We start from the raw sequence: 27,540 nt of genomic DNA on the forward strand, positions 1-27,540 counted from the left end.
AACGAGTTTACTCAATTAATTTCATTCAGTCAACTTATTAGGGTTTTCAGTATACAGTACTAGGATTAAAAAGTTGAGTCAACTAAAAAAAAGCTGTGCAGCAAGTTGCCTTACAATTTTATTTAAAATGTAAAACATATTGGAGGCAAAAATAAGCACAGATATGTTTTGAGGGATGTAAACAAAAACAATAGACTCCTGATGTATTTCCTGTTTTACATTTTTAATTTCTATAACTTCCGAGAATCCAAAAAAAGCCTCATATTAATAAATAATGCTGTAATAGCTGTTTAAACATTAAGTTATGATTGAATTGCCTCTTGTTACAGTTATGAAATAGTTTGATAACAAGCAGGAAATGCCCATGGGCCAATGGCATGACCACATTGAAATGGTCTATTCTTGATTTGAGTATTTTAAAACACACCCAATATCAGAGAATAAGAGTTTAACATATCATTTTATAATGCTGTGTAAATTATGTCTTCTTTTAATTATTTAATTTTTTTGTTAAATATAGTTAAATCTTTGAGAACAAGCAGAAGCCATTGGCAACAGGTAGCGAAAATAATGCACATGCAACTGTATAATTGACTAAATAAAAAGTAGAAATGATGAAAATTGAATATTAATTCAGAAATGTCAAGATCAAAAATTAAATAATTTCGTCCACAAACCCCACCCCTAACCCAAGCCCTCACTGGAGGATGAGCAAATTGTAGGAATGAGAACACACAAACGAATACGAATTAGCTCAATCAATAAACCAAATCAAAACGTTATAAATTGCAGTGAGATTGTGTTGGTTACACTAATATTCAGTAGGCTTTCAAATAATCTCTGCAAAAACGGCAGCTTTGTGAATCACTCTCAATTGATATACTTTATATAGTAGATAAAGGTTGAGTAAATAAACATACCAGGTGCTTCTTCCACAAGTGCTGACGGCGCAGGATCATAGTCTTCACCACCAGCATAACTGGCACACAGGCTAAAGCTATCACCACCAACAGAGACTGAATCCCAGCCTATGCGCACACAGACAAACATCTTTTATTCATCCAGCCAGAAGTCATATACAGTGCGTACGAAAAGTATTCAGACCGCCTTAAATTTTTCGCTCTTTGTTATATTGCAGCCAGTTGCTAAACTCATTTAATCATTTAATTTTCCCCCTCTTAATGTACACACAGCACCCCAAAAACACAGAATTGTTGACTTATTTCAGTTTTTCTTTATTAATAAATCTGCAAAATTACAAGGTCCTAAGTATTCAGACCCTATACTGGTTGGACTTGATTAGATAATATTAAATAAGACCCTACAGCTCACAATGCATGTCAGAGCAAATAAGAATCATGAGGTCAAAGGAACTACCTAAAGATCTCAGAGACAGAATTTTGGCAAGGCACCGATCTGGCCGAGGTTACAAAAAGAGCACAGTGGCCTCCATAATCCTTAAATAAAAGACGTTAGGGACGACTAGAACCCTTAGAGCTGGCTGTCCAGCCAAACTAAGCAATTGGAAAGAACCTCCTTGGTGAGAGAGGTAAAAAGGATCCCAAAGATCACTGAGGCTGAGCTTTAGAGACCCAGTCGGGAGATGAGAGAAAGTTATAGAAAGTCAACCATCACTGCAGTCCTCCACCAGTCTGGGCTTTATAAAGCCTCTACTAAAAGGTCATCAGGTCTGATGAGACCAAGATAGAATGTTTTGACCTTAATTCCAAGAGGTATGTGTGGAGAAAACCAGGCACTGCTCATCACCTGTCCAATACACTCCCAACAGTGAAGCATGGTGGTGGCAGCATCATACTGTGGGGGTGTTTTTAGCTGCAGGGACAGGATGACTGGTTGCTATCGAGGGAAAGATGAATGCGGCCAAGTACAGGGATATCCTGGATGAAAACCTTCTCCGGAGTGCTAAGGACTGGGCCGAAGCTTTACCTTCTGATATGACAATGACCCTAAGCTCACAGCTAAAACAACTAAGGAATGGCTTCACGACGACTCCATGACTGCTCTTGAATGGCCCAGCCAGAGCCCTGACTTAAACCCAATCGAGCATCGATAGAGAGACCTAAAAATGGCTATCCACCAACATTTACCATCCAACTTGAGAGAACTGGAGAGGATCTGCAAGAGGATGACAGAAGATCCCCAAATCCAGGTGTGAAAAACTCAAGCCTGTATTAGATCAAAAAGGTGCTTCTACTAAATACTGAGCAAAGGGTCTGAATACTTAAAACCATGTGACATTTCTGTTTTTCTTTTTTAATAAATCTGCAAAATGTCAACAATTCTGAGTTTTTCTGTCAATATGGGGTGCTGTGTGTACATTAATGAGGGAAAAAAACAAACTGAAATTGTTTTAGCAAAAGGCTGCAATATAACAAAGAGTGAAAAATTTACTGAACTTCTGATATTTGTACAAACTGCATATAACAAGAATGATCTATTAATACAACTTCTGTTTTGCGTTAATGTGTGTTACCTGTCCTCTGTACAGCGGTTTGTTGGTGGGGTCGTTGTAGTTGAACAGACACATGTTGATGAAGGCTATCAGAAGACTGGGAGCGTCTTTAGAGGTCACCGCATCATAAGCGATCCACTTGTAGAAGATGAGCAGGATCAGATAACCGAAAAGACTGCTCATGAACACAATCTCAGGGATGAAATTCAGGAAAATGTTCAGAGGCTTCTTAAAGTATCTGTGAGACACATGGAAAAAGCTGCAGTAATTGAAACACTAGTTACTTAACACACACATATGAACACGCACTTACAGGTGGTTGAAGAGGGACAGCGTGACTCCAAACAGCATGTGAATGACACCCAGAATCACAGACATCTTCATCTTAAAGGAGTTCAGGAACGTCAGCTTATTTGCGGCAATGTTCCAGATCTAATGGAGGAAAATTGGTAGCACATACACACAGTTTCATTTTACTATTAAGCTTAAAAGATGATTATAAGAAAACTGCATTATGGACATCTGTTACATTACCAATTAACTAGAGGACAAAAGTACACAAGGATAGTCTTGTTTGTGCTATTTTATATTTGTTGATGTTTGCTTATAGAAATGAAGTACTGAAGACGGCACCATTTTTCTCTGAAAATATATTTCTAAAGGACTTGAAATTTTCACCAGATGTCAAAATACTTCATACAAACAAAGAAAGCAAATTTACTTTCTATAGAAATTAAGTTATGTGTAATAAAAAGACACAGCAGAGGGACAAAAGTATTGAACACATGAAGAAAGGGAGGTGTAAAAAGGCATGGATAGCCCAGACAGCAGCTCAAATCTCTCAGTAGTTAAAAAGCAGACCTGCCGCTCTTCAGTGTAAATGAATATAGGCTGCTTTAGTCCTAACATCTACATTAGCAGGATGACAAAGATAAAACCAGGGTGTGTGTTGTGTGTGAGTGTTTTTGTATGATTCATACAGGGTCGATGCCGAGAGGATACGGGCCACCAAACACGCCAGAAACAGACGGGTTTAACTGAAGAACTGAATTACTCTCCAGAGTCTGGTCCCTACAAAACATACAAAACAGAAGAATATTAAATTCATAAACAGGTAAATGTGCATCAGTATTTCATCATTTATAAGCATTGTGTAACATTACACGTTAAAAAAAATCTCTAAGCTGTTTTGTCGTTTTTTTTATTCTGAATAGTAAAAGAATGACTACATGACTGGAGTTTTTTTCATTTTGTTCTGATGTTTTACCAATAGGGTGTATGCCGAAGCATGCTAATAGGACTTTTAATTTGCAATTAACCTGGTTTAATCGTTTCCGGTGAACTGAATGCCATTGTAAAATCGGCGCGTTTAAGATCTGTTTTCTTTAAAAATCAGCGATCTCAACTGGCTGTGTAATATCCGATATAAAGTGGGTCTCAGATTGTCCAAGAAGCGCTGCATTAAATTACATTTTCCCCACCATATCTCTATAATATGAGCATTTATTTTACCCTGGTAAATTCAATGGAGCTTCTGCGCTAGCCTGCCGATTCTGACGGGTGCGTGCGAGTAAACAGCTTTTTGCCTTGTTTTACGCTTGAGCAACTAAATAAATGCCAATGTCTATTTAACTGATTGTATTTGAATTACATTACAACATCGATGCTGTAAAAGGAACCGTATAAAAACTCACAATAACAGCACACCGGAAGTTTATCAGCATGGGAAAAACACTAGCTCGGTGTATACCCTATTTGTTGTTGAGAAGTTGTAAACTTACGTCCAGTTTCCATTAGGTGCAAACATGGGTCGAACACTCCAGCCAGAGCTGAACATGTTGAGGGACTTTGAGAAGCAGTCATTATAGATGAGCCCGGTGTAGACTGAGAACATCCCCATCAGTAGAATGATGTAACGTCCAGCAAAAATCATGTTAAACATCTACACACACACGCCAGATGAAAGAGATTTTAGAGTATGATTAGTACTCACACAGTGATACAGGTATATCAGAAAAATTTCCAAAACGACTTTACCAGTAATTAAATTAAAAAAGCAATGTTCACACAGACAAGGATGTTCTGTGAAGACGTTCTAGACGTCTTGTGCTGTGTTTTCAAAGCTATTATGCTAACGGTTAGCATTTTGGCAGATCACCTACTGCACCTTTAACCGCACTTGGGAAATATTTGAAAAAGTAAGGCTAATCATTTTCTGTCTATTTAAGTCAATGACTATATAAGTCATCAATGTTATGAGTGTAATCGCTTAAACCTGCAGTGTTAACATTTAGATATGTACTAACATCTTCAATGCAAATTTGGTGTTGTATATTTTTGTGTGTGTAATGTGTTAATCATTGATAAATGAAGACCTCATTGTCACTCTTCTGAGCAAGCAGACGGGTCTCTCTAAGGACAAGGTAAAGCGCAGCAGAGGTCATCAGCACGCCATGCCCCATGTCCCCAAACATGACAGCAAACAGGAACGGGAACGTGATGATTGTGTACGGGGCTGCAAGAAACAAAACAGAAACAATCCAATCATACAAGTGTAAGAAATGATTTATCGTCTGAGTGAAAAATGAATAGCCCTAGCATACACCTGGCGCAATAAGGCACAAGATATGTTTGGCACGATTTGTTGCTATTTTCAGACCAACACAACAGTAAGTATTACATTTTGCGCCACGTTGTTTAAATAGCAAATCCATTTGCGCAACTTTGTGGACTCATGGGTGTGCTGGTCTGAAAAGGAGGTGTGTTAAGGTGCATTGTTAGCAAGTTGCTATTTTGAAGAACTGAAATGCCTCCGTGCCTTCCTATCAGGGGGCTTTTTTTAGTTAATTTATGAAAATTTGCATTTATGTAATGTTGTTGTTATTAGCAGTATTATTTATTATATACATATTTATATTTGTTTTATTAAAAACAAGTTTAGATTTGTCCTCCTGCCGGGTTTTGAAAATGAATGCATCACCATATGAGGCATAAGAATAGGATAGTATGTTTGGATATAACTCATTATTATTGTTCATTTATTCGTTTGCGGTAAATTAGAACTGAATTTAGAAATAGTTTTGAAATAACTCTTTGTGCTTAACAAACTAAATTAAATATGTAGGCTAATAGATATCTTCAGTGGCGTGCGTACAAACTGTTTCCTTACTCCAAGAAAGTAATGAGTAAAAGTAAAGAGAAAGTAAAGAGGCCGAATGGAGGATGGTTGTTCTTTAATCTATATGCTAGTGAAGCGTTCAGTTTTTCCTCTTACAAAATCTGCCATGTAAATAGCAAATGCACCATGGCGTGACGCAACTGACTTAAAGGAATGGGAGAGGAGACTCTGATTGGTTTACTGCACAGTATGCTCAAAACACACCCATAACACATTAAGAGAAAAAGCACAACCCTGTTAGACCATGCGCCAGGGCGCAAAACGTATTAACTTTTTATTTTTATTAAAACGTCCTTAAAATAGAAAAAGTGGATTTGGACATGACATTAATGCTTTTGCACCATGTGCTTTAGACTTTGCGTCTAGATCGGTAAAATAAAGCCCTAAATGGTAAATGTATGGTTATTAAGCACAAACAATATGCACTTCTGTATTAATGCAGTTTAAATGTACAATGAATGTGAGCACAGAACCAATCTTACGTTGCTTGAGTATATTTTTGGCATTAGCAAGAATGCATTGAATGATTCAAAATAATGGGCGACACTGTGGCTCAGTGCTTATCACTGTCACCTCACAGCAAGGTGGTCACTGGTTCCAGTACCAACTGGCCCAGTTGGTATTTCTGTGTAGAGTTTGCATGTTCTCCCTGTGTTCGCTTGGGTTTCCTCCAGGTGCTCTAGTTTCCCCCACAGTCCAAAGACATGCGCTATAGGTGAATTGGATCATCTAAAATTGGCTGTAGTGTATTAGTGTGTATGTGAATGTGAGTGTATGGATGTTTACCAGAACTGAGTAACGACTGGAAGGGCATCCGTTGCCAATAAACATATGCCGATTCATTCCACTGTGGTGATCTCTGATAAATAAGGGACTATGCAGAAGGAATAAGTTAAAATAATAGATTTTTTTATGCCAATAATCATTAGAATATAAGTATAAATGATGTTTCTTGAATAAATTTTGTTAATGTCCTACTGTTAATATATAAAACCTACTGTTAATATAGTTTTTGACTATTAATGTGCACTGCTAAGATCTTTAAATGTTATTGTCTCAATATTTTGATTTTTTTTCAACCCCTTAGATTCCAGATATTCAAATAGTTGTATCTCAGCCAAATATTGTGCAATCATAACAAATCATACAATCAATGGAAGGCTATATTTATATCTCATATCATATGAGGTTTAAATCTAAATTTCAAAACATTGACACTAATAACTGGTTTTGTGGATCATCATCACAAGTGTACAGCTTCTGTATAAATGTACTTTATCCTTAATGCATGTTGATACCTGGGTTGATCTCTCGGTAGGTTCCGATGCCGTAAGCATCCACAATGTTTTGGAATCCAGAGGTGAACTTGTTGGTCTTGTTGTAAGTAGGTGGAGTCTGTTTGGTCTGCATTCGGTTTAAGATGGAGGGAACTGTAGACCCACTTCTTTCCTAAATTAATTCGGGGTAAAAATGGTATAATTACCACTGTGGTACAACGTTTACAAAGTACATTGCTAAATGCTTCAGCTTATTCTTTATTAGTAAAGTTTACTCTAAGATAAATCTAAGATTACTTAAATTGTATTGAAATAGTTTAATTTTACAGTATGTTATATGTGCAACTATGTGCTCCAAACCATTTATTACAAGTTTAGGCACAATTTATATAATCTACAAAAATATTTGTAAGCATTTTAGCATATCACTGGAGATCTACAGGCTTGTAGCATAACAATAAAACAAAAACTATTGGCATGCTTTTGACTGGTGGTGAATATATGCAATAAATATTGACTCTTTGCATTTATTTGATTATTAGATTGATGTATATTACTTACTGTTCCCCTCCGCAAAGCAAACTGAATGGAATCAAGGTCAGAAACGGGGCACCAGACCTCAGCAATCAAACATTTCTGTGTAACGTCGATGTTGCAGAGGTTCAACGTGTGATAAATGGCCTTCATCTTCCTCACTTTGATAAACCACACGCGCATAGTTTTTGCAGCGGCCTGCAAAACCCTCTGCCGGTGGTCTTCAGTTTGATTCAATACCTATAACAACAAAATCACTCAATAATTAACATTTAAATTACTTTAGACCACTTTATGATATATTTAGATTAAGATATTGTACAGTAAAAATGGATGAAATTAATTGGTAATCAAGATTTAGTTGAAAAAAAATAACTACAATTGGAGGAAAAGACCCTTTTCTCCACACACACACACAAAGCACTATAATGATAACACTTTAAAATGACAGATTTAAAAAAATCATAGATTTATGAGTCCAAACCACCATTGTAATGATAAAAGAACGGAGGAACAACATTGTTTAAATCACTTTCAGAATAAATATACCGTATTGACATTGTTCTTCCGGTCTCAATGTCTTCCATTCAATTTCAGCCATAAAAATTGATGCTGCCGAACTAATACTTAGTAATTATATTATTTATATTTGTATGTACAATCATAAACACACTTGACTTTAGAGCTAACAGTTTGATCGTTTTCTGCCGTTTCTTAATACAATCATTTCTCCCATATGTAACTGAATTGGACATTTTAAAGCAATCACAAAAACCAGAACTGCAGAATAAGATCAATAAAAGAAATGAATTATATATAATAAAAAACTTAAATTAACAATTTGAATAAAATTGAATAACAATAAAATTAAATCGTAACCCATGTTGCTTTTACAGAGCTTAAAGATTTAAAGGGATATTTAAAGGCTCATTTTACAAGTCTCCTAGAGGTAAATCCATTTAGCTGATTTCTTCTTCTGGTAGGGTCACTTTTAGCATCTTAGCATAATGAATTGAATCAGATTTGCCCATTAGCATTGTTCAAAAAATTCAAAAAAGTGTTTTGATAAATTTACTATTTAAAACCGACAGAAATTGGAGTGGAGTGTTCCTTTAAAGGCCTCTCGTATGTGACGTATTTTCAGAAAGTGCATCAAAAGTGGTGACCCCGGATTATTAAAGGGAGTAAGCGGAAAAGAAAATGAATGAATGAATCTAGTCATTGACATCTATTCTGTTAGCCCAGCTTGGAGCGGGTTGGGTGGTGTAGGACTGACGGGGTTACACTTGCTTATGATATATAGATATAATAGTATATCGAACTGGAGTGAATACTAATGTAGGTGCGGTCACGATTGTGTTTTCATTTATCATTAGAGCATACCATCTGGAGGTCATCAATGCGGGTGTTGACACCTGATGCCATTTCCTTCCTTTCCTGAGGGGTCTCAGGGCACGGGTACAGAGATGCACGGAACCTGCAAATAGGTTAAGTAAGTATAGTACGTAAAATCATTGATTATTACAGGTCAAAATTCTGAGAATTATCATGGATCAGAAAGCACCATACCCTTCACAGATCTTTTTCACTCTGTTCTTCAGCTGGTCTCCTTGGAAGAAGATGATGAACACCGATTTGTGCACCTGATCGCCCTGTGGCAAACAAAGATCCATGACTTGTGTTGTCAATGTTATCTAACTTGTAAACAAACTTTCTAGTACTTGGGAATGATTCTCTGTGATCTATATCAAATATTCAGCTTAAAGTGCAATCTAAAGTCTTAACTAGATTAATTAGGCAAGATAGGGTAATTAGGCGAGTCATTGTATAACAGTGGTTTGTTCTGTAGACAATCAAAAAACAATATTACTTAAGGGGGCTAATGATATTGACCTTAAAATGCTTTTAGAAAAAATTAGAAACTGCTTTTATCCAAGCTGAAGTAAAGCAAATAAGACGAAGAAGAAAAAACATTACAGGAAATACTGTGAAAAACTCCTTGCTCTGTTTTTATTTTTACATGTGATCAATCACACTTAATCATAGACCAGCACTAAACATTTCAAATGCAAATATTTTAATCGAAAAAATAATAGGCACTGACTGTTGTGGGGTCTTCAAGGGGATCCTCAATCTCTGTCTGACGTAAAAAGACATTTCCACGGCAGACTCGCCACAGCATCCTTTCAAACGTAGGGATTCTTTCACGGTTGATGACACCAGCCACAAATCTAAAAGGTAAACAAATTTATTATTAACAAAGTATACAAAATCCACTAAAGCCAATGCAAACCTGATATTTACTCTCTTGTAAATTACACAATGATTTTGGTTTACAGTTTTAACACTCTTTACAGGTTTGACTACAAGATGTGAGAGTTTGGATGAAAGTGACATTAGTGAAATAAATTAATATTTTAAAAACTTAATCTTAATGAACGAACGAACTTAAAACAACAATCAGAAATGCTATTGCATTTATTATATAAGAATTTCTTGGTATGTTATTTTTTCTTTAGAAAAACATTACGTGATAACTTTACTTCCAAACTGTGAAAGTAAAATCGAATTGCCTCTACAGTGAGCATTTTAAACAGTGACTTCAAGGTTCATATGATTGCTTTGCATGATGAACAAAATGTAAATAAAATCAATATTTACCTCAAATTCTGTTTTCATGCTTAAAATATTAATATAGTTAAATAATTAATACTATTAAACATTGATTTTTTTTTTAATTTGTTAAACAAATCTTTCTTATTAGTGCTGGATTAAAGTTAATTGCATAGGTAACATAATATATGTGTGTAAATAAATATTTATAAAATGTTATACACATAAATATATACACACATACACCACATCCCAAAAGTGCTCTTTTGGATTGAGATATGGTGACTGTGGAGGCCATATAAGTACAGTAATGTCATTGTTATTTTCAAGAAACCAGTCTGAAATGATTCACGCTTTATGACGTGGCACATTATCCTGCTGGAAGTGAGACACATTGTGGTCATAAAGGCATGGACAGTCAGCAACAATACCCAGGTAGGCTGTGGCGGTGACATGATGCTCAATTGGTACTAATGGGCCCAAAGTGAGCCAATTATGTATCCCCCACACCAATACACCACCACCAGCCTGAGCCATTGATAAAAGGCAGGATGGATCCATGCTTTTAAGTTGTTGGCGCCAAATTCTGAACCTACTATCCAAATGCTGCAGCAGAAATCGAGACACATCAGACCAGGCAACGTTTTTCTAATCATTTACAATGCAATTTTGGTGAGCTTGTGTGTATTGTAGCCTCAGTTTCCTTTTCTTAGCCGATAAGAGTGGCACCCGGTGTGGTCTTCTGCTGCTGCAGCACATCTGCCTCAAGGTTCGATGTGTTGTGCATTCATAGATGTTTTTCTGCATACAGTACTTTGGTTGTAACGAGTGGTTTTTTGAGTTACTGTTGCCTTTCTACCAGTCTGGCCATTCTCCTCTGACCTCTGGCATCAACAAGGCATTTGCGCCCACTGAACTGCCGCTCACTGGATACTTTCTCTTTTTTGGACCATTCTCTGTAAACCCTAAAGATGGTTGAGCATGAAAATCCCAGTCGATCAGCAATTTCTGAAATACTCAGATCAGCCCATCTGGCACCAACAACCATGCCATGTTCAAAGTCACTTAAATTCTTCCCCATTCTGATTTTTGGTTTGAAGTGCAGCAGATCCACTTAATCATGTCTACATGCCTAAATGCATTGAGTTGCTGCCATGTGATTGGCTGATTAGAAATTTGTGTTAACAGTTGGACAGGTGTACCTAATAAAGTGGCCGGTGAGTGTATATCAAGTTTTATCTGGTTCACCACACTACTTATTATTATTAGTAATATGTAATACAAATGGCTTTTTAATTGCATAAATTCATAGAGTAACATCAAATAGTTGTAGTTATTTTAATTTTACATTTGCTATGCTTTATATTAGTTTTATTTTACATTACATTTGCAGCTAGTTTTTAATTTTCTTGTTCATTACAACACTTAAATATAGTAAACTGTAACAGATTTGTTACTATGCAATCTAAAAATAAATTATTAAAGTTGAAATACTTCTTTTTTTACTATTAAAACTGGTATACAGAATTGTGAAGATTCACTGGAACTCACCCCAGCCTCAGTGGAGCCCCCCGGCCGGCCTCACTGGGGTCCAGCAGAGATGATGATTCTTCCAACAGGTTAGGATCCTCCATCTAAAGAGAATCCAGTAGAATTATAGCTACGAGTCATAGTGGTTTGGACAATACATCTTATTTGTATGGGTAAATGTGTCCTGTGGCGATATTTCAGCTGTAGCAGACATCACACATTAACAAATCGTGGTTTGTTTTCATAGTGCAAGGGTTAGGCAGACCTCATCAAAGAACTGCTGAGTACGTCTGAGGATATGCTTGAGTTCTGTCAGCTCTAGAAAGTTCTTCTTCAGGGCCTCTTGATTAGTGTTGATCTCCTTCAGCTCATTCTCCAGCTTCTCAAAGGTTGCCTGGAGATCAAAGGCATGATTACTGTATGAATTAAAGATGATGGCAAGAAATAAATATTTAAATATTCAATGTTTTCCATAAACATGTTTGAAAAATGGGGTCTGGTTACTAAGTGAAGACATCAGAAGAAGGAAAAGGTTTACTAATAGGCTGAAAGATGGTTAATTGTACAAATATTGCCAAAAACAGACTGTAATGACAACTATACTTTGACAAAACATGATAAACAAAATTAAAGATGAACTAAGTACTTCAAAATTTCTCATTTTTATGTTCCAGAAAATAAATAAATACATAATATAAAACTGCATATGGGTTTGCACCTACATATGGTGAGTAAAATACATTTTTTGCCCAAATTAGCAGCATGAGAGAAAAAAATTACCTCAAGGTCAATCATGTCTCGAGGGAACGGGACTTCAGGATTCTCGCCAGTGTCCATAGTAGGAATGTTGGCTTTCTTAATCTCCTTCTCTACAAACCCTGCAAAACATGACAACAGCAGAAATTTACAAACATCATTTAATCATCTGTTCTCTGAATTTTCGTGTTTAATTGGGATGGATCCAGACATAAGCGACATAGGTAGTCGCCAACCATTTGTTGTGTTCCATCATATTATAAATATTAATGTATTGCTTTGAAGTGCTGGCACATACAGTTGAAGTCAGAATTATTCGCCCCCTGTTTATTTTTTCCCTAATTTCTGTTTAACGCAGAGAAGATTTTTTCAACACATTTCTAAACATAATAGTTTAATAACTCATTTCTAATAACTGATTTATTTTATCTTTGTCATGATGACAGTAAATAACATTTTACCAGATATTTTTCAAGACACTTCTATACAGCTTAAAGCGACATTTAAAGGCTTAATTATGTTAACTAGGCAGGTTAGGGTAATTAGGCAAGTTATTGTATAATGATGGTTTGTTCTATAGACTATTGAAAAAATATATAGCTTAAAGGGGCTAATATTTTTTTTTACCTTAAAATGGTGTTTAAAAAGCAATACCTGCTTTTACTATAGCTGAAATAAAACAAATAAGACTTTCTTTAGAAGAAAAATAAAAAAATATTATAAAAAATGTATAAAAAAATATTATCAGACATACTGTGAATTTTTTTGCTCTGTTAAACATAATTTGGGAAATAATAAAAAAATAAAAAAAGGGGGCTAATAATTCTGTCTTTAACTGTTTAAAGGGTAAGTCTGTGGAAGACACATCGCTTCACCACCACAAAATTATACATGTAAAAATATGGGATGAAACGGGATAAAATGTTGAGTAAAAAGTAAATTTGATTGTTTTTATTTTAATCTAATGCACTGGGTGGAACAAAAAAATGACTGTAGCACCTTCCTAAAAAGCCTATGTAGAAATATAGTGGATTCTAGATGCAATCACAGGTACAGTAGCAGTGCGTAGATGAATATGTTAATGTAGTATTTAATATTGTAAATGTCAATTATTAAAATAGACAAATATATTTTGAGATAAAAATCTTAATAGTGGTTTTTCAATTTTGTTCGTAATTAAAAATAAAGTGGTATTTGGGAAAAACCCTTTGCTGCTGGGGCTGATGACAAAAAAATTTGACTAGACAAAACTGCAAATAGCTTGCTGAACTTGATGATTGTCATTTTGTGATCTAACTGGGGCTTTACGTAAATCACCGAATTTTACTAAAGAGAGCTGTTTCTGGTGTAAGTGTGGACATGTTGATCCACTCACTGAGCTTTCTGTCCATCTCTTCACAACGTCTAACTTCATTCACAAACTTCCTCTGAAACACGTTCACATCAGGGTTGAGCTGAAAGAAAGAAAGAAAGAAAGAAAGAAAAAAGAAAGAAAGAAAGAAAAAGAAAGAAAGAGGTTTCAATTCATAATTAACATTAATAACTTGGGAAGAGAAAGGGAAAACATTTTATATCTACGTACATCTCTGAACTGGACCATTCCCAGCTCCCCCAGTTCACTGACGCAGCAGTAGGCCGCTTCAGACTGGAGGAAGAGCTGGGCCAGAGTCATCTCCTCACTGCGGAACAACTCCCCCATGATGCTGCCGGCCACAGGAACTCACCCACGGCTCAAAAAACAATGGATGCTCACTGGATGGTGAGTAGGGAAGAAAAAAGAAATTTTACAAATATGTGTATTTAATTAAAAAAAAATTAATTGATTTTTTTTTATTATTTCTATGATTGAATAGTATTACAATTGACTTCAGACCACAAACCAATCTTATGTTGCATGTGTATATTTATTTAAATAAGTAATATAATAGATTTCTCTTTTGTGCCAAAAATAATTTAATATTATGTAAAGATGACAATATTTTGTACATTTCCAACTGGAAATATATCAAAACTCAAATTATGATTAGTAATGTTTTGCTAAGCACTTCAATTTTAAAGGCAATTATCTGGGTATTAAGCTTTTTTGATCAGCTTTCAGATTATTTTGATTCTAGATAAATAAAAATAGATACACTTATGACTGGTTTTGTTGTCAAGGGTCACATATTTCAATATATCCTTATGTTTAAAATGCAGCTTTTCCCCTGAGATGGTGGTGAACCTGTATAAATAAATGAATACAATGTATATTATATTTTCTATAAATAAATAAATATATATATTAGGGCTGCACAATATATTGTTTCAGCATTGATATTGCAATGTGATCATATGCAATAGTCACATCGTAGGATATGCAATGTTGAGTCTGGATTATAATTAAACTTTTGCATGTGTTTTTGAAGCCTGTGAATGTATGAGGATTTGAAAAGCACTCAGGAATAAGAAATTGTACCGTTTACAACTTTAATAATGATATATTGTACTCATATTATTCATAAAGATAAAGAAGACTGTGCAGTATTATTCTACATCTGATTATTCAATTAATGTATACCTAAATACTGTTAGACTCCTCGGAAAACAATAAAACACTGTTTATTTCAGTTCTGCCTTTTTTTAATTGTATTTGTCTATGTGTGTACATTGTTTTATTTGTTTTATGCATATGCACTCCCCTACAGAATCATCACAGTCAATCTTAAATTATAAATTATTTACAAATAAAGATATTCAAGTCACGTGCGGCAATTTGTATTCAACAACAATTTGTATTCAATAACAATTTGTATTCAATAACAATTTGTATTCAATAACAATCTGTAACAATAAACGTTATCACTGACATTTTCTCATACTTTCTGAAAAAAAGGTAAAAATATAAATCTTGTCTTTTAAGAATCTTTTAAATGGTAGTGTATAACACTTTATGCAAAAACATATTATTTTATTAGGCCTATACTGTTCATAACATTGAAATTGTTTCTTTAATACTGAATTAGCATGTGTAAATTGTAACCAAACTTCACAAAACATCTGTTTTGTCCAATTAAAATGCATTACAGGCATTACAACTCATAAAGTATTCTAATCTGATCATTTTACAAGCAAACTAAACCAAACTTTATTAAAATTATCCAGAAACCGAGGCAGCCTCCTCTAATACAAAATCTCTGGGCTAGGCTCAGCATCCCTAGCATATCAACGAGCTGATTGGCCGAGAGCTCAGCATCCCTTCTGAATGGATGATGAGCTCAACGTCCCTTCTATCTCTATTCACTGATTGGCCGAGAGGCTCATCGTTCTTCACAGCTCTGAGAGCTGATTGGCTGATGACTCAACAACTCTCACCATCTCTGCCGCACTGTCCTTCAGCTCTTGAAGGGCGCCATTACAGGGTTCTCTATCTATCTTCCCAGCGAGAATGTTTTTTTATCGGCGTTTGATCACTATGCTTAATAAAACAAACATTTATATGGAACTAACATATAACGTTAATCATAATTGAATGTATGAAAAAAACAGTAAACGCCTTAACCCATCGTTTCTGATTAACGCAGATTTTCAATTCATTAATCAATAGCATGCTGTTAACTGTGGATTCTTCGACGCGAGCACAATATAATATTGAAGTCAGAATTACTACAAATATTAATGAATTTAACAGCACAAATGGTAGACATAGATAGCCCATAGACTAGCATCACCATCTCATTCTAGCGGTAACATATAAAACAAATTCCCGCTCGTATAAAACGTCATACTTTAAATATATATGTGTTGTATTTGTTATAAGTGTGAAGAAAAAAAAAACACGAAAAATAAAGATAAACGCTCTTACCGTCCTCGACGTCTTCACTAGATCAGTTCACGTCTGCGCTGATGATGGTGAGAACTGCTGTATGACGTCACTCTCGCAGCTGCTGCTACAGCGTCACGTGATTGTTTCTCTTTTCAAGATGACTGACCTTTCCACGGTAAATCCTAAAACCTTACGTGTCATGTATAAACAGTGTTTATATTATCCTTTTGGAAGGGTGAAAAACGTTTCCCATTCCATCCAAAAAGAAAAATGTAGACCAGGTAGGTTTAATATGGGTAAATTATCTTCAAATAGAGCGTTTTGAGTATAAACGTGACAATAATTCACACAGAAATTTACCAGAATTTGGCAGATTTTTTCATGTAATGTAATAGACAAAACATACATTCACAAAACATACATCAAAACATACATTCACATGTTGACATTATAGTGAAACATCTGTTCATATTTTTCTCAACAACTCACCAGAGCTATGGGCTCAGAAAAATATCAATTTGTAAACTTTTTTATATTTTAAATGAGGAAAATAAACATGCGAAATAGATGTGACCAAAAAAGTTAGCAAGTTCACAGTATACAACATACTTTGTAGACATTTTGTGAAATTTCACAACCCCAAGGAAACAATGCTAATCAAAAGGACAAGAGTTGGGTCTCTCTATAGAACAAACATGATTGATTTTAATTTATTTGACATTTTTGCATTTATGAGGAAAAAGCTTACTTACAGATGTGAAATTAGCTCTTGTGTGACTTTGGTTGACAGAGACATTTTTGAGTATTTGTACAGTGCTATGAAATTATAGACTGTAAAAGTGTAAAATACAAACCTACACACTTAGAAAGGGTTTCTCTATTTCGGTGAAAGCATAATTTTTTTCATGGCAAGCTGAACGTTTGCATAAAAGCTGCCTGGTTAAACTAGAACCCTCTAGATTTTAATAGCTATTTTCAAGTATATTCTGTACAATTGGACTGGAGTATATTTCTAAAAGCTTACATGTACTGTTGGCGTTGAAATATGCACGTCTTCCTATCTTTCTTTGAGGAATATTTTTTTAAACATTTCAATAATGTTCTCACATATTTATTTGAAAACTGACCATCCTTAACCCATCTTTGCTCTTTAAACACTAAACCTTTTTCGGATGCTGCTTTTGTATCAAATCATAATTACAATCATCTGTTGACATCACCTTTTTCAAATCACGTCATTATTTAACCAATTTATCTGATTACTAACCATAAAGTACTCCTGTCCCAACTTTTTTTGGAATGTGTTACAGATCTGAATGACAGGAAAGGATGTTTATTTGAAAATGAAATGAAATTGACCTGACAAAATATGAGATATTTTGTGTTCATGTTGTATGCAATGAAATGCAAGTCAAAATAAATTTGGAAGTCATACTTTCTTTTTTTATTTCCGTTTTCCATACTGTTTTCTGATTTGGAGTAATACTTAAAGTATACAGTTGAGTGACTATTGGACACAAATATTTAAAACATGAAATGACGCCTTTAATTTAGAGATAAAACCTAGTGTTGAGTTAGCTATCTTTGGGGTACCAGAACACAATATATTGTTGACAAACAAAAGAAAAAATGTATTCGCCTTCGCTACTTTGTTAGCAAGGAGAAGAATACTACTTGAGTGGAAATCAGCAGCTTCCCCTAAAGCTTCAATGTGGATGTGTGATCTGATTTTATATTTGAAATTAGAGAAAATTAAGTATTTAATGAAGGGATCTGTCCAAAAATTTTATGAGACATGACAACCTATGATCACATATTTTAAAAGAAGGAAGACTCTCTCTTTTAACTGATTTATATAAATAAATCTGTGCAAACAGGTTTAACTGTGATCACCAATATAGTTTAGTTTGATATTTATGTAAAAGACCACTATAAATGTAACAGAGTATTGATTTGTATTATCATGTACTGTAGGTAATTATTTATTTGAATTATTTTTAAAGTTTATTATTATTATTTTTTTAATTTACTATTATTATTATTTTATTCTTTTTATTTATTTATTTACTATTATTATTAATATTTTAAATTTTGCTGTGCTTTTGTCTATTCCTGTTGTAATTGTATTTTGATTTTATTTGTTTGCTAGTTCATTTCGGCGGAAATGTTCAAAATGGGGGGAAAATTGCATGCTTGAATGTGCAAAATGTTTTGTGGAAGCTTGAGAAAATAATCACAAATAAATGTTAAAAAAAATACTTAATGTATTCTTAATTTTATGTTAAAATAATAACTTGAACTATACTTCTTTTTTTTGTGAAGGATATGATGCAGCTCTGTGTGTTGTGCAACGGTGAAAGGTGAGAGGGCAGACCTCTGAAGAATGTAGCACAGACTCTGTAATGAACCAGTGCATATTTAGAGCCGGGAACTACTGAAGAGCCAGAGGTGAGAAACATACATGCGTACCCCTGACCAATTCACACATAGGCACATCTGAAACTTGCTATAGTAACTCGTAAAGCCTGTTTTCAAAACTTACGATTGATAAAAGCACAAATTAATCGAGCATCTAGACAGGTAAAGCTTTGAAAGTGATGAATATCCTCTCTGATGTTTCAATTTATGTGTCTTACCTCATATTTTGGAGTCGTACCAAATCTACCCAAACCATTTTTCCATTCCAGTGGAAATCGTGCTATCATCAATCACTCCCAACTTAATATTACATTATTCTCTGTGAAATTGTAAATAACAGCAGTCTGTCACTAAGAGATGAGCTGGAAGAAAACACCCACTTGCACATGTGTACACATGCAAGGGCCACACGCATGAGAGTACAAGTTATTTTGGTAAACTCTTCCTTTAGCTTTATTTACGTGCTGTAATGGGAAAAAATTGGCCTTTAGGGAACTGAATAACCCTCCAGGTCTGGATCGCATTCCAGCTCTCACTGTGTCTGTGCCTGTCTAATACTGTTACACTCTCCAGAACCGTATGTTATCTCCACACATATACAGATGTGTCCCGGAGGAAAATGTTATTACTCATAGAGTTTGCTCAAAAGATATAATAGAGTTTGGAATTATGTTTCGTATAAACACATTTCTTATTAATCAATTAGAAGGTATAAAAAGACACAAAGGAGACTGTTAATGGTATGCAGTATAAATTCACAGCTATAAATGTGATCTTTGGACTTTACATTGAGATGTGTTAAGCTCAGCTATACAATTTACAATAATAAATTTTAAAATAACATACCAAAGTACATTACTTTTATACTGTTCCTGAAAAAAGACAGGGTATGAGAAGGCAATAGCAGTTCATTTATATAGCACAAGTGTGGAAGTGTATATTTATATATAGAGAGAAAATAGTTATTAAGGTGGTGCGGTGGCGCAGTGGATAGCGCTGTTGCCTCAAAGCAAAGGGGATTGTGGTATCGGTGTCAGCTGGCATTTCTGTGTGGAGTTTGCATGTTCTCCTCGTCTTGCCGTGGGTTTCCTCTGGGTGCTCTGGTTTCCCCAACAAGTCCAAACACATGTGCTATAGGTGAATTGGGTGAGCTGAATTGTCCGCAGTGTATAGGTGTTTCCCAGTGATGGGCTGGAAGGGCATTCGCTGTGTAAAACATATGCAGGATAAGTTGGCGGTTCATTCCGCTGTGGCGATCCCAGATTAATAAAAGGACTAAGCCAAAAAAAGAAAATGAATGAAAAATACTTCTTTATATCAATATATGTAACCCGGGGAAAAAAAAAACTGTCATAAGAGTGATTTGTTTATTTGTTGATCATCTGAAAGCTGAATAAATGTAATATTTTTCTATTTACTAGTTTGTTCGGAAAGGACAATAATCAGCCAAAATGCAACTATTTCAAGGAATCTTTATTAGAATGTACGTAGATTGTGCAATTTGAAAACTTGCAAATCTGAGGGTTCAAGTAAATCTATATATTGGGAAAATTGACATTAAATTTGCCCTTAATTAACCTCTTAGCAATGTATATATTCATTCATTCATTTTCTTTCCAGCTTAGTCTCTTTATTAATCCGGGGTCGCCACAGCAGAATGAACCGCCAACTTATCCAGCAAGTTTTTACGCAGCGGATGCCCTTCCAGCCGCAACCCATCTATGGGAAACATCCACACACACATTCACACACACACTCATACACTACGGAGAATTTAGCCTACCCAATTCACCTGTACCACATGTCTTTGGACTGTGGGGGAAACCGGAGCACCCGGAGGAAACCCACGCGAACGCAGGGAGAACATGCAAACTCAACACAGAAACGCCAACTGAGCTGAAGTTCGAACCAGCGACCTTTTTGCTGTGAGGCGACAGCACTACCTACTGCGCCACTGCCTCGCCCGCAATGTATATAACTAAAAATATCTACAAAATATCTTCATGGAACATGATCTTCTAATGAATGAGCATCCTAATGATTTTGCCATAAAGCTGCGGTCACACTTGACTTTTCTCCTCATAGACTTCCATTCATGCGCACGCAAATGCGTCAGACAGGAAACGCGGTAATAAAATATCTTACAATAATGGTTCAAAATTAAATTAGCATTAGAAAAATATTAAATAAAAATTTCAAAAATAGCAAAAATCAAGAGAGGAGAAAAATATATAAAATTTAGTTGAAGTTTTGTAGGTTGTAATTTTTTTTACAATATTTTACATGAATTTAATTGTATCATCTTTGCATATCTAAATATGTTTGATGACTAAAATATTATTTTAATAAACATATCTGTTTAAAACATAAATCTGTTTTGTTCAAATGCACCAAAATAAATCACCCATATTCACTGAGATATAGATAAAAATATACATTTTCAAAATGGAGTGTACTCATCTATGCTGAGCACTGTACATAAACACAAGTATTCTTTTAACATTTACTCAAATGTATCCACCTTGGGCTGTATAACTTGTCATGTGAGTACAGACCGCAACAAAGTAGAATAAACCATTTTTTTTCTACTGCACTGATATGACTGGAGTCTTCATCTTGAAATGTAAACTGTTCTGACAGTGGAAAAATGTTTATCACCGTAGAGATCTCATTTGGGATTTTTTTTCCTGTAGGGTCTCATTGGAAGCCACAGGGTGGAGCACTGCTCTCCAGCGCAGCCCGAGCCTCACAGCGTGCGTGCAGGGGGAGTGTCAGCGGGCAAGAGGAAGGCAGCTGGCACGCAGCTGATTTGTCTGAAGGCTTTCACAGGAAAGTGTGGCATTGACGACCCAGCTCTCATGCAGTACAGACCGTCCACAGCCTGCTTGCCAGCCTCCGCTGCTCTGGCCAGATCCCAAACACACACAGAGTGAGAAACAGAGAGAAGGAGGGAGAGCAGATGTGGTGAGTGTGACAGAGGAGGGAACAGTTAGGTGAACTCTACAGAGGGGAATCCTGAGAGCAGAAAGAAAGGCGAGTGAGGACACAGAACTTCCCACAGCTTGCATCCTTCTCACATTCCACTTTTATTTTGCAAGCACGTTCAAGTTTCAAACATGGAGGTGATTGAAGACAGCCGTCTGCATCTGGAGGTGCCCGAGCTGCGCAAGTCTCTTACTGAGATCTCAGAAGATGAAATCAACCTCCCGGTCTCTGATGATGAAGACGAAGCCACCGCCGAGAACAAAGCTAAAGATGCTGCCGAGAAAGAAGAGGCTGGGGAGGGTGGCGAGATGAATGGGGTCATGGTCCTCACGCTGCTTGACAAAATCATTGGAGCCGTTGACCAGATCCAGCAGACGCAGGCTGGGTTGGAAGCCCGTCAGCGGGACATGGAGAGATCTGTGACGGGAATCCAGGGGGAGCTCACCAAACTGTCCAAGAGCCACACCACCACAGCCAACACCGTCAATAAGATGCTGGAGAAGGTGCGTAAGGTGAGCGTGAACGTCAAGTCGGTGCGGGGGAACCTGGAGAAACAGGCTGGCCAGATCAAACGTCTGGAGAGCAACGAGAACGAGCTCCTAAAGAGAAGAAACTTTAAAGTCATGATCTATCAGGTGAGACTTGCACAGTTTAAACACAGTTAAAGTATAAAAATGTACTTGATATTACATTATCATTTCAAAAAAGAAAGACACGAAAGAGACATACAGTACAATATAAAATGAATGCAGACAGACAGCTGATAGCTCAAGTGTTTGGAGGAAATTGATAAAGCATGCTCTTATTAAAACATTAGAACGATGTTACTTTTAACTGCAGATTTCGGTTTTCTAGCAGATCATTGCACATTTAAAGACATTGTTGAGATCTCTCTTTAGATTTTAGATTAAACAGGAGAAACCAGGAGAAAACAATGATATATGCCTTTGTGCTCAATTTAAAGTTATGAGTGTTTTGAAAAGAAGATCTTTCTTACTGAGTATAATGGAAAATGCAGGGGGCATCGTGTCATAGACGTAATTGGTTGGGTGTGGTCTTGGGTAAATGTCTTACCGCTAACAAATATAGCTATATACTGTTGCCCAAAAAGCATTTGCATACTTAAAATGCACGACTTTCTAAACATTATATGTAAAAAAAATAAATAAAAAAATCCCAGCCTAAAAACACCTTTATTTTCTTTAAAAAATAATACACCGTAGCTGTTAAGGAAAAAAAATTCTATATAATTCCTGGCCCCAAAATAATTGTTTGCAGTTATATCCTTCAATTCATATGTTTTGTTTTGTTTGCTTTTGTGTGTGAAAATATACTACCTGACAAAAGTCTTGTCGCTTATCCAGGTTTTAGGAACAACAAATAATACCTTGACCTCTAGTTGATCATTTAGATAAGAAGTGTCTTATATAAAAGGCAAAGGGCTCTAGATTACGCTTATTTTACCAAAATCGAATATGATCATGCCTTGAATTTGAATTATTTAATTAGGACAGAAGTCTTGTCACAGAAGTAATGTAATAATGTAAGAAAAGATAAGAAATAAGAAATAATGTACAGTATAGAATATACAATATAGAGTATAAAAATACAATCAATATTGTGTATGACTCCCATGAGCTTAAAGGACTGCATCCATACATCGCTGCAGTGACTCAAATAACTTATTAGTAAAGTCATCTGGAATGCCAAAGAAAGAGTTCTTGCAGGACTCCCAGAGCTCATCATGATACTTTGGATTCATCCTTAATGCCTCCTTCATCTTACCCCAGACATGCTCAATAATGCTCATGTCTGGTGACTGGGCTGGCCAACCCTGGAGCACTTTGATCTTCTTTGCTTTCAGGAACTTTGATGTGGAGGCTGAAGTACGAAGAGCGCTATCCTGATAAAGAATTTGTCCTCTCCTGTGGTTTTGTAAGATAATGGGCAGCACAAATGTCTTGATACCTCAGGCTGTTGATGTTGCCATCCACTCTGCAGATCTCTCACCCACCCCCATGCTGAATGTAACCCCAAACCATGATTTTTCCTTCAACAAACGTGACTGATTGACTGTGAGAATCTTGGGTCTATGCAGTATTTGTGATGATTGGGATGCAGTTCAACAGATGATTCATCGGTAAAAATCTACCTTCTGCCAATTTTCCAACTGATCAATAAGAAGTCAAGTTATTATTTGTTGCTTTTACAACAGGGATCGATGACAAGACTTTTGTCAGGTAGTATGTTAATACTGATAATAATAATGCATAAAGATACACCTGCTATGGTGTCTGTTAACTTTATAATCTACTAAATCTCCTGATGATTGAAAGCTATCGCAGCATCTTATTCACATGACATTGCAGGAGCATTCAGGCACTCCAAGGTGTGTCTTCTTAAGGTAAATGTTTTTTTTTTGTAAAATAATATACAAAAAATATATGGTATATATTTATATATATACCATTTATACTGATATATGGTATAACGTCCACACATACTCTGTGATGCTTAGCTGGGCTGCCTGCTGCCTTATAAAAGCACAGTTCTGTTTGATGGTCGCAGAATAAACGAACGCTGACATGTTTTTACTTGCATTCTCTCTCCAACACGGCAGTCATGTTGGATTAATGTTGAGAGGGTTTCTTTCTTTTCCTCAGAGATGGAAAATACCACAAGCAAAATCCAGAGACTATTTTAAAAAGGGTGGGAGTGGTTTTTTAGGGGGAAAGAGGGAATGGAAGAACATGAACAGAGGGTAAGGACAGAGATGTGGGGAGTGGGAAAAGCGAGGAAAAGGGTAGCTTCATGCAAAAATAGTCAGAGGGATTTACTGAGACAGTCTGTCTGTAGTTAGAGGGTTTTTTCTTTGGCTGTATAATGCAATGTGTAATAGCTTGCAGCTTTGCACAGTGGCGCAAGAACATTCAGAGTTTCCACAAAGTGAGTCAGAAGAGGCTGGAGCTGCCTGCCCCACACACACACACACATACACACACACTTCACTAATTACTCTTCCCAATATCCTTCCTTTAATCATCAGAGAGGGAGGGTCTGTAACAATCGCACACTGTTATTTTGCAAGTTTAGGAACATCAAATTACACTCTTTATTTATTTGTTTCTTCATTTATTCACTCGTCTCCTCTCATTTCCCTTCTTTATAGTAGGTAATTTGCCAGGATAAGATCAGAAATATATCATGTATGCAAATAGTTTTAGAACTTTGCATCGTACTACTTGATTTCTTTCACTTTTTTTCTCTGGGGTAATCAGACTTTTGGATTTGTGGTCTATATAGCAGCTTATTTTGACTAAGAACCCATTTAAAGAGTAAGAGAATGATATGTAAATAACTAGCTAAGTACTTCTGAGTAGGTTGGCTTGCCCTCACCGGCCACTTTATTAGATACACCTTACTAGAACCTAGTTGGACCCCTTTTGCCTTTAGAACTGCCTTAATCCTTTGTGGCATAGATTCAACAAGGTACTGGAAGTATTCCTCAGAGACTTTGGTCCATATTGACATGATAGCATCACACAGTTGCTGCAGATTTGCCGGCTGCACATCCATGATGTGAATCTCCTGTTACATCACCTCCCAAAGGTGCTCTGTTGGATTGAGATCTGGTGACTGTGGAGGCCATTTGAGTACAGTGAACTCATGGTCATGTTCAAGAAATCGGTCTGAGATGATTCAATTGGTTCTAATGGGCCCAAAGTGTGCCGAGAAAATATCCCCCACACAATTACACCACCACCAGCAGCCTGAACCATCGATAAAAGGCAGGATGAATCCATGCTTTCATGTTGTTGATGCCAAATTCTGACCCTACCATTCGAATGTTGCAGCAGAAATCAAGACTCATCAGACCAGGCAACGTTTTTTTATTTTTTTTTATTTTCTATTGTCCAATTTTGGTGAGCCTGTGTGAATTGTAGCCTCAGTTGCCTGTTCTAAGCTGACAGGAGTGGCACAAATTCTCAGACCAGCCCGTCTGGCACCAACAACCATGCCACGTTAACAGTCACTTAAGTCACTTAAAGTTACCTTTATAGTTATTTTTGTCGTGAAAAAAGCCTTTAGTGCGCTCTAAAAATGCTGTTTCAACACACATTTCAAGAGTTCACACTTAGCTGATGATTGATTATAAGCAAGTTTGACATGCTGTCCTGGGAGAGAGCCCTGAGCCCAAAAGGTCCTTGAGCCCTGGGCTCCCTCCCGTTTGCAGGGCGAGAGGTTAGCTTTGAGCTCCGGTAGATCTCGACAACTCCCCCTTGATAAGGACTGATGACTAAAAATTGAATGCTATGAAGAGATATGCAGCAGGTTGAGAGATTGACTGTAGTGCAAAATTTAGATTGATCAATTCACTTGTTGTGCATGATTTTGGAATGTGGGAGGAAACCGAAGGACCCGGGGAAAACCCACACGAGCACGGGTAGAACATGCAAACTACGCACAGAAACGACCACCGGCCTGTTAAAGGACTTGAACCGGTGACGTTCTTGCTGTGAGGGGGTGGAAGGGGGGATTCTTCAAATCGAAGATGACTGTAGTGAAAAACTCTGGCTCTTTATAGTGGGTTAGGAATCATCTGATTGGTGGATCATGCATGCTAATGCTGAACCAGCCGTGTTCAATCATAATCACGTGATCTTCTCGAAATTAGTTTATGAATAAACTTATAGATAAATCCTACCATTGGGTTGAAATGTAATAAATATTTAACCCAGCATTTGGGTTTGTAAATATGTCAACACAATTTGCGTTAACTAATGATCATCCATGATTGTTTTAGATTGTTGAGAGGAGTTTATATTTATGCACTGTAGTGTATTGAGGCCTACTGCAAGTCAAATGCACAGTGCTGAACTCACAAGAGCCAAGACATTCCATCAAAGGCATGCAAATCTAACCATTAGATAATTACATACATGTCTGATTTGCATGCTTCATGGGCGTGTTGAAATGTTTTATAGGACAAAGAGCAATCTAATCATTTGTCTCCTTCAGCACAGTAGGCCAACTTTCCATATTTCATAATTTGTGAAATGTGTGTCTGACAGACACTGCAGGGTCATAAGTTAGAGGCTGTTTTTGTATGCCAAAGGAGACGCCCCAGTGATTACCCCACTGAGCTACTCTTTTCCACTTTTTATACAGCAGGGACTGTCAGAAACAGGGTTACAGAAGCTACTTGCCAAGCTACTGGAAAACAGAGCCGAGAACTTATGAGGAGGAGACATTTAACACAATCACAGGGATCAATACTGTACTATTCCACTATTACCTACATTAAAAAAATCCATAGATTATCAGTTTTCCCTATTTATTTATGCTTTTGAATTGCATTATGGTACCTTAATCTTTTTTACAACAACTTTTTAACCTTGAAAAAGTTTGGAAAAAGTGACTTTTATTAACATTTTTAATAGTTTAAAGCAGGGGTCACCAATCTCGGTCCTGGAGGGCCGGTGTCCCTGCAGGGTTTAGGTCCAACTTGCCTCAACACACCTGCCTGGGTGTTTCAAGCATACCTATAAGACCTTGATTAGCTTGTTCAGGTGTGTTTGATTAGGGTTGGAGCGGAAATCTGCAGGACACCGGCCCTCCAGGAACAAGTTTGGTGACCCCTGGTTTAAAGCGATGTATTCTCTGGGTTGGTGTTGTATATTATGATACGAAAACCTTTTAATAAGCTGCAGTACATTTTCTGTTATTTTACAGACTTTCTCTATACACCATTTATTGCACATTATATTATTTTAAACTGTCAATAAAAGTCACTTTGTTTGTATTTTCTGCATCAAAAGTCGGCAGAGCAAAGTTCATTTTTTTAGGAGATTTTGGTTGGGATTTTTCTTCTTCAAGCAGATATAGCAGCTGATTACCTTAAAACTAGCTGCCCGGAGGTGTTACCAGTTCTTACCTTTTGACTCCACTGCATCATCCCAAATATGTATCCTGT

The 27,540-nt window shown here is 36.3% G+C and overlaps 2 protein-coding genes across 5 annotated transcripts in view; one reads left to right on the forward strand and one right to left on the reverse strand.

Annotated features, from left to right (window-relative positions):
* The window catches only part of atp6v0a1b (ATPase H+ transporting V0 subunit a1b), a 38,006-nt gene extending 21,741 nt beyond the window's left edge, over positions 1-16,265 (reverse strand). For 3 of the 4 annotated variants that reach the window (XR_012399133.1, XR_012399132.1, XM_009297243.4), the window contains exons 1-17: positions 16,203-16,265; positions 13,944-14,113; positions 13,737-13,815; positions 12,386-12,483; positions 11,871-11,999; positions 11,627-11,709; positions 9,567-9,693; positions 9,032-9,114; positions 8,846-8,939; positions 7,490-7,702; positions 6,950-7,100; positions 4,849-4,988; positions 4,255-4,415; positions 3,454-3,544; positions 2,787-2,905; positions 2,495-2,711; positions 921-1,028 (exon numbers count right to left, since the gene is read on the reverse strand). Coding sequence is in view for 2 of the 4 variants with exons in the window: in XM_009297243.4 (XP_009295518.1) it covers positions 921-1,028; positions 2,495-2,711; positions 2,787-2,905; positions 3,454-3,544; positions 4,255-4,415; positions 4,849-4,988; positions 6,950-7,100; positions 7,490-7,702; positions 8,846-8,939; positions 9,032-9,114; positions 9,567-9,693; positions 11,627-11,709; positions 11,871-11,999; positions 12,386-12,483; positions 13,737-13,815; positions 13,944-14,060 (2,010 nt within the window). In the remaining 2 variants the exon portion in view is untranslated. 4 annotated transcript variants of the gene reach the window in all.
* Positions 16,266-21,418: 5,153 nt separating this feature from the next.
* cavin1b (caveolae associated protein 1b) overlaps positions 21,419-27,540 on the forward strand; it is a 31,060-nt gene continuing 24,938 nt past the window's right edge. Inside the window, exon 1 of the mRNA NM_001114549.2 lies at positions 21,419-22,201. Within this exon, the coding sequence (NP_001108021.1) occupies positions 21,698-22,201 (504 nt within the window). The 5' untranslated portion in view covers positions 21,419-21,697. The remainder of the gene's footprint in view (positions 22,202-27,540) is intronic.

The sequence above is a fragment of the Danio rerio genome, chromosome 24, assembly GCF_049306965.1.
Source record: "Danio rerio strain Tuebingen ecotype United States chromosome 24, GRCz12tu, whole genome shotgun sequence".
In the NCBI taxonomy this organism is placed as follows: Eukaryota; Metazoa; Chordata; class Actinopteri; order Cypriniformes; family Danionidae; genus Danio; species Danio rerio.